At 51.4% G+C, this 8370-nt stretch overlaps 1 protein-coding gene across 2 annotated transcripts in view; it reads right to left on the reverse strand.

Annotated features, from left to right (window-relative positions):
- The window catches only part of AACS (acetoacetyl-CoA synthetase), a 52613-nt gene extending 50744 nt beyond the window's left edge, over nucleotides 1-1869 (reverse strand). For both annotated transcript variants that reach the window (XM_035016821.1, XM_035016820.1), the window contains exon 1: nucleotides 1680-1869. In XM_035016821.1, the coding sequence (XP_034872712.1) occupies nucleotides 1680-1812 (133 nt within the window). In that variant the 5' untranslated portion in view covers nucleotides 1813-1869. The remainder of the gene's footprint in view (nucleotides 1-1679) is intronic.
- Between the last annotated feature and the right edge of the window lie 6501 nt (nucleotides 1870-8370).

Genomic DNA, 8370 nt, shown 5'->3' on the forward strand with positions numbered 1-8370 from the left:
AGTGAAAGTGAGACTGGAGAAGATCTGGTGACTTCCTCCTGATCACACAGAAGTGGTGGAGCCAGTTCGAAATCCAGGTAGTCAGGTCAGATGTGTCTCGCCCACCTCACACCTCATGTGCATTCACTTCCTAAAGTGCCAAGGCTAGTTAAGCACAGGAGAAGAATATTATACAATGCTGGCAGGGGAAAGAGACAGAATCGAGGGGAGGTAACACAGACGAATGTTCCACTCCTGGCTCTTCTTGGGGGAGAAGGAATCAGGTCTGTTCTCCCCCAACCAGACACACATTAATTTACCCACTACTACCTGGAGGGCCCCCGAGTAATAAGCCACATCTGTCTCCAAGGTGCTCCCTGTCTAGTGAGCAGGAGGGAGGGAGAGCGAGAGAGCTGGGTTTGCCAAGGGAAGGGGCTCCGTGGAAGCTACGACACCCATCCTACGGTGGAGGGCTTGGAAGCTGCCAGGTGGCACTGTCTGCAATTTCACGTCAACAAGGGGCCATTGTGAGCCTCTGAGCCAAGGAGTGACAAAGTCAGACCTGTGCTCTGGCAAAGCAAGCAGGGTGTACCGAAGGGAGGAGGAAGGAAAAGCAGGAAGCAGAAAACCAGCCAGTGTTCGGGGTAGAGGGAACAAGGGCCCCCACGAAAAGGGGGGATTAAAAAGGAAGGCAGTGTTGCTGAGGACTCCCCTATGCAGGGCAGACGACCCAGTCTCCACTTCTGTGAGGATGACTGAGAACGGTGATGCCACCCACAGGAACACAGGAGTCCCCGAAGCCAGCCGAGGGCCACGAAGGGGAGGAAAGTGGCCGTGAGGAGCTGAAAACCCCTGAAGGTGGGGAACGTCCTGCAGGAAGTTGGACAAGCCAGCCAGAGCTGGAGGGAAGCACGTGCAGGTGCTTCTCACTCAGAAAAAGGGCCTCGTCTGCCCAGCCCACATGCAGCCAGGCCGGGCTGTTTCTGAGAGCCAGGGTGGTGGCTGGAGGGAGGGCCCGTGGCTAGGTTCTGCAGCGGGCTGGGAGTGTAAACAGGAGGGGAAGGAGTCTCGCCCCGATCCCAAAGGCTCTACCTGACTGTCTTTCTCCTAGGTGCCTGAATTCCATGGCGGCCCTTTAGTAAGCTCAGGATGAGGGGACTAGGAGGGGACAACACAAGGGACTACTGGCTGGCAAGGAACCCCCACAAACATAGGAGAAGAGCTACAAGTCAGAAAGACCCTATGTCTGGGAGGAAGCCCCCCCAGGCCAGAGTGCAAGACCCCAGGAGCACCTCACCTCACAAGTAGGAAGACTAGCAAGGGATCTCAGTCCCCAGAGGTTCCAAGGCCGGGGAACGAGTGGGGGCGAGTGGGGGCGGCCGAAAACCCCTCCCAGGGACATAGATGCTACAGTCAGGAGGAGTCCTGCACAGACAGGGGGGCAAAACCCCACCGTCAGAGGGTGCCCCACTCCCTGGGGAGGGGGACCCCACTTCCAGGGGCTCCTCCAAGCCCCGGAACGGGGAAACTGAGAATCAGGGGATTATTCCAACAACCAGGAGGGGCCCTGACAGCAACGCCCCGGAGAAGGGGGCGCCCCGGTCCCCAGGAGGGGGAGCCAGGCTTCTGGAGGCCACGGCCCGGGGCGCGGGGGGAGCGGTGGTGGCCGCGGAGCCCCTGGGCCGCGTGCCCGCACTCACCCAGCGCCAGGCCGCAGGCGGCGCCCACCGCCGCCCGGAAGCGGTCCATCTGCGTGTTCTTCTTGCTGTCAGGCTCCCACATCACCTGGCACTCCAGGATCTCCTCCCGGCCGGCCCGCGGCTGCTTGGACATGGCTGCGGCGGGGGGCGGCGGGGGCTGCGCTGGGACCGGGACCGGGGCCGGGGCCGGGCGGGGGGCGGCCGGCGGGGCGGCAGGGTCCCGGGGCGGCGGGCCAGCGGCGCGGACCCGTGGCAGGCAGCGCGACTGAGCGCCGGCGCGGGCGCCGTCTGCGGGAACCCCGCCCGGCCCCGCCCCCGCCCGGCCCCGCCCCTCCCAGGCCCCGCCCCTCCGCGTGTAACCCTCCGCCGGTGCCGGGCCTCGCAAAGGAGTGCTTGCCGCCGGGCCTCGCAAAGGAGTGCTTGCCGCCGAGCCTCGCAAAGGAGTGCTGGCCGCCGCGCCCTGCTGCGGCCGGGACTCGAACCCGCGGGCGGTGGGCGGGGCTGCGCAGGCGCGTTGCGCCCGAGCTCCCCATCCTCACCTGGGGCGTCAAGGGGTTAAAGCAGCACGGGAAGCGGGGAGACGCTGGGTCGTTCCCGTGCTCATTCATTCGCTATTGATTTGTTCTTCCTGCGGATTATTGACGGAGCGCCTGCTGGGTACCGGGCAAGGTGCAGGGCTTTGTGGATACAGCAGTGAACGAAGCAAAGTTCCTGCCCTGTGTCAACAGGGGATAAGGGGTGAAGAAGATGTCGTATATACGTCACACACAGTATAATGCGTGCGGTAAAATATGTAGTATTACCAGTGAGTGTCGTATAGATAATACGTATACTGTTATTCATATAATAAAAAGTATTAAGTACTATGGGAAGAAAGCAGGGAAGGATAGAAAAGACGGAAGGAGGAGTGTTCCTATTTAAATAGAGTCGTCAGGGAAGATTCCATTGAAGAGGTGACGTCTACCATCAACTTGAAGCAGGTGACAGGAGTAATGAGCTCTTCAGTATCTGGGGCAAAGTTTCCAGGCAGAGATGACAGCAGGTGCTAAGGCCCTGAGCAGGAGTGTTGGGTGTGGTTAGAGAACTAGTAAAGGGTCCAGCCTTTTTCTTTGACTTGGGAGACCTGGGGTAGAAGATAAAGTCAATGAAGGAAGAGTGGCCGCACCAGTGGCTCCTGAGACCAAGAAGACCGGCTTTTACGATGGGCAAGATGAGACCGCTGAAGGTTTTGAGCACAATAGGGTCATGTTCTGACTGTAGCTGTAATAGGAATTCCTCTGGCTGCTGAATTGAGAATAGATTTCAGGGAGCAGGTATATAAGCAGGGAGACCAGTTAGGATGATGTTGAAAGAGATGATGGTGGGGCGCCTGGGTGGCTCAGCTGGTTGGGCGTCTGCCTTCGGCTGGGGTCATGGTCTCAGGGTCCTGGAATCGAGCCCCACAGGGGGCTTCCTGCTTGGCGGGGAGTCTGCTTCTCCCTCTCCTGCTCCCCCTACTCGTGCTCTCTCTCTTTCTCTCTGTCAAATAAATAAAATCTTTTAAAAAGAGAGAGAGAGATGATGGTGGCTGGACCAGGTGGCAGATGTGGAAATAGAAAAATGAGACTTGGGGTATATTTTGAAGGTTAATTTATTGCACTCCTACTGTACGTGGGGGGCACTGTGCTAAGGACCTTCCCATATTCCTTGTAACTTATTCTCATAATAACCCAGTCAGCTTCTCCCAGGCACATTTTTCTTTTCTTTTTTTTTCTTTTTTTTTTTTTTTTTTTTTTTGCAGTGTTGGAGTTTTATGAAGCAACCCCATCACTAAATCAGAAACAGCTTCCATCTCTCAATCACCACGAATAAACATAGGTTCTAATTTAAAACAGGATGCTTGCTATTTAAACATGACTTCCAGAATACCTGGCTTCCCTTCCTGACCTCCAAGTCCTAGGGCCAGCATCTCATCTGGCTCTGTGTTTGAGTTACCCCCTTTGTGAAGGCATGAGTTCATCTTGACCTGAAAGGAGATTCATCTTTGAAGGATTCATGTTTTTTTTCCTTTGACACTGGAATGCAAATTCCACAGGAGCAAAATCCTTGTTTCACCGGTTCACCAGGGTTCCCAAAGCCTGATCCATAGTAGAAGCTCAAGAAAGAGTCATTCATTCAGAAATGCCTAGTGTGTGCCTCCGTGGGCTAGGCAAAGGGGTTCTGCTATATAAAGCATAGACCTCACCTTCCAGGGCCATGCAAATCAGAGTTTGACGAAGGGATTGGCTGATTCTCATGGAGCGGGCAGAGGACTGGATTTATACGCCTGATGGCCACTTGATTCATTCTTAATCCCTTCAGCCTGGCCCACCCAACCAGGCACAGCATCTGTAGGGGAACCCAAGGGAGTGGTAAGCTATAGCCAAAATAATGGGTACTTGGTCATCACTCCTTCAACACTTCCACACACACACCTTTGGAAATACCTTTTCAGGCCTCACCTTGCTGCCCCATATCCTTCTTTACAATATCAGAGAGGGGGAAGAGAAAGAAATTCAAGAAAGTTTTCCCATTTAAAATGGGAACACTGGGGCGCCGGGGTGGCTCAGTTGGTGAAGCTTCTGCCTTCGGCTCAGGTCACGATCCCAGAGTCCTGGGATCGAGCCCCACATCGGGCTCCCTGCTCAGTGGGAAGTCGGCTTCTCCTCCCTCTGCCTGCCGCTCCCCCTGCTTGTGTTCTCTCGCTCTCTCTGTCAAATAAGTAAATAAAATCTTAAAAATAAATAAGTAAATAAATAAATAAAATGGGAACATTGCTGGAAGGGCCCTTCCTGACCAAGAACCTTAAACTGGCTGTCTATGTGCAACCTTCCTTGTGTCTCTGCAATTCCCCTTTTCCCTTTGTACCTGTTGCTTATTTTTTATTTAAGGATCTAGATTGGTACTTTTTTTTGAGAGAGAGAGAGAGAGGAAGAGTGTGTGCATGAGAGCGGGGCACAGATGAAGAGGGAGAGAATCTTTTTTTTTTTAAGATTTTATTTATTTACTTGAGAGAGAGCGTGAGAGCAAGAGGGAGAGAGCACAGAGGGAGAGGGAGAAGCAGACTGCCCACCGAGCAGAGAGCCCAACTCGGGACTTGATCCCAGGACCCCGAGATCATGACCTGAGCTGTAGGCAGACACTCAACCGACTGAGCCACCCAGGAGCCCCAGAGGGAGAGAATCTTAAGCAGGCTCCATGACCCAGAGATCATGATCTGAGCTGAAATCAAGAGTTGGAGATATAACTGACTGAGGCACTGAGAGCCCCTAGATTGGTACTATTAATATACCACACTCCTGATCTGTGCCTCCCCCTCCTATTCAAAACTTTTAAAAGAATACAGAAATTTGCCAGGCCAGATGCACTCACACTTCATCAGAGGGCTGCCCTCCCAGTCATTTCTTTGGAATCCACCCTGTTGCTCCCTCACGTATAAGCTCACCTACATTCCTTTTTATTTCTCCCACCCTGGTGTGCATTAAGTTAGGTGTTCCATCTTTCAGAGCTCTTGCTATTATAAAGTGACCATTAACCAATATAGGAAATGATGAAAACATATTGGGTCCTCTGGAATATGTTGAAAGCAGCTTCAAGAGGAAAAAGCATGAGTATTTGGAAGTAGCGAAGAGTTTTCCAAAAACGCCCAAACTGATGGTCTGGAAAAGGAGTGACACCATAGCTGGGGTACGAGTCAGGATTATCTGAAAGTCCACATGATTTTGACAATATGAATCTCATTTTTCTCCTCTCTTCCCAAAGCATGATATTTCTTTGTACACATAGAAACAAATGCCATGATGCTAAGATGTAGCTGGGAAGTCACGCTGACTCAGAGCTACCCACCTACTAGGAATGCCACAAAATCCAACTTTGGAGTCTCTCCTGAGAGGATTGTGCCCAAGCCAAGGGATTGTATCCTGACTTAAACTGACATTAGAAAGTTTCATCATAGGCTTAAATGGACATCTTTTTTAAACTGAGGGTTTTAGGGACGCCTGGGTGGCTCAGTCAGTTAAGCGACTACCTTTGGCTCCCATCATGACCCCAGCCTCCTGGGATCGAGCCCCGACTCGGATTCCCTGCTCAGTGGGGAATTTGCTTGTCCCTTTCCCTCTGCTCCTACCCCTGCTCGTGCTCTCTCTCTCCCTTACTTGCTCACTCTTTCTCAAATAAATAAAATCATTTTAAAAATAAACTGAGGGTTTTAAAATGAAATAAAATGAGGATCTGCTCTCATTGGAATGAATACACTCTGACATAACTGACTACCATACATGTGTATCTATCTTATTGATTAAGGAGACCAAATCTGAAAGAAATTGCATTTAAAAATGTATTCGTGGATGTTCTTCAAAGTATCTTGAGACATTTAGAAGAACTGGGAAAAATATCTAAAAGTAAAAAGTGAATCGGTGTTGGTAAATTTCACTTCTTTGGTTATTCTAAAATCAGCGCATTTCCACCCAGACCAAACTTCACCCTTAGGAGACACGTCTAAGCCAGACGTGAAAGAATGGCATTTACTCATCCAAGGAGGTTTGGGAGCGGAGTTACCGGTTATACCCCGGGGCAAGACACAACGGCAGGAACTGGGATGAGTTCATAGTAAGCCTCTGTGACTGGCAAGTGGGTGAAGGAGGATTGAGAACATAGATGCTTTCTCCGGCAATCGGAAGCACCTGTAAGTATGACGTTGACTATCTGTCAATTAATTGTGTAAAAGCAGCTGTGCATCCACGTGGCCCTTGGAAATTGTCCCCCAGGGATCAATGTGCCCACTGGTCTAAGCCAATCACAGCGCTCCTTCTTCTCCTTTGCCCAATTGGCTCGTGTGTCGGCACGTGACCAAATGCCGGCCAATGAGCTCGAAGGGGCGTGTATGGGGGGCGCCTGGCGCTGAGTTTCCCCTGGGAGGGACGAGGTCCTCTTGCAGGGGCCTGTGATGGGTGTTTGGCGACCCGGAGGAGCACGGCGCAGAAAAGCCTTTACACAGACGGTGGCGAAGCAGACAAGGAGGAAGAGCCGAATCCTCTCGCAGAGCTGCAGAGCAAGCCTGCGACGAGCCATGGACTTCTGGCTGAGTAAATAGTAACTGTCATCGTGGTTTAAGCCGCAGGGAGTCCGATTGGCATAACTTGCTGCCCAATGCATTCTAACTGAAACAATCACCAAACATCATCCCACTTGCACTCTCCCCTGGAGGGGCTTGTGTTCACCTTAGCACCTTCATCACTGACGTGGGATGGCCTAGAACACCTGATCCGAAGATAGGCAGGCATCAGTAACAACTAGGGTGTGTCGGATCCCCAAACTAGGGATCTCGCTATCCCTAGTCTGAAGATTCTCCACCTAAAAAAAAAAGTGAAGAATCCAACCCAGTGCTGATCTTTGGGAGGAACCTTCCAGAGAGAGGACATAGTAAGTGCAAAGGCCCTGAGTTATGCTTGGCACAGTCAAATGGAAGTGGCTATCCAGTACCTTGGGAGGCCACAGAGTAAGGACTGTGGATTTTATTTAAAGTGTGATTAGAAGCCATTTGGAAAGCTTTCAGTAGGGGAGTGATGTGACATATATTTTGAAAGCATTATTCTAGCAGTAATAGAGTGAGTGGGGTTGAATTTGGAGTAGGATGGAGGGAGATATTGCAGAGGTTCACATAGGGTATCATGGGGCTTGACTGGGTTGGAAAGGAGGGAGATATTGAGAAGGGGAGAGAGAAAGAGAGAGATCCATGTACCTGTATATGAATATAAGCTTAGATAGAGATACATCTTTAAATATCTATCTATACATAGAGATATTTTGGAAAGTAGTCCAAGAGGATATAGTGCGGGATTAGATAGTAGATAGCAATGCTTGGGGTCCAGATGAGATGAGAAGAACTTCTAGTGTAGAATTGACTTTCCCCAAGTCATAACCAAAGGAGTAATGCTTAGGACTTGGTGGAGAAAAGACCAGAAGGGGCAAGACACTGCCATATTTCCATTTCCTGTGGTTGCTGACACAGGGGGCTCTCTCAGGCTGGTCCAGAAGAAGGGTGAGCCCAAAGCCTCAGCCACGTTCCCTGGGTTCATCAGGCAAAAGGGTGGTTGGAGGATTTCTTTTTCTAGCCTCTGTGGTGTGGTTGCCTCAACCCTCCCTGTCCATGCACAGGGCTGTGGAAATCCAGGGGATGCCAACTACCAAGGGCCAGATGTGCCTAAAGGGATGGCCCAAAGTTCAACCTCCCCACCTCCTCTCCAACCACAGAAGAAAGCAGAGGGGGGGGGCGCCTGGGTGGCTCAGTTGGTTAGGCGACTGCCTTCGGCTCAGGTCATGATCCTGGAGTCCCGGGATCGAGTCCCGCATCGGGCTCCCTGCTCAGCGGGGGGTCTGCTTCTCCCTCTGACCTCCCCCCTCTCATGCTCTCTCTATCTCATTCTCTCTCAAATAAATAAATAAAATCTTTAAAAAAAAAAAAAGAAAAAAAGAAAGCAGAGGGGGAAACGTGGTCACAACCCAAGAAGAGGGATACATAGGTGGTGGGATAGTCATCCAATGAATACTATGCAGCCGCCAAAAGGGACACTCTATAGATGGGCCAGCACAATGAACCTCAAAAACATAATGTTGAGCAAAAAAGCCTCAGAAGCATACAGACTTGTACAGAAAGGGAAAAAGCAGGCAAAAC

Source organism: Mirounga leonina, unplaced genomic scaffold (genome assembly GCF_011800145.1).
Source record: "Mirounga leonina isolate KUSES-001 unplaced genomic scaffold, KU_Mleo_1.0 Mir_171, whole genome shotgun sequence".
Taxonomy (NCBI): Eukaryota; Metazoa; Chordata; class Mammalia; order Carnivora; family Phocidae; genus Mirounga; species Mirounga leonina.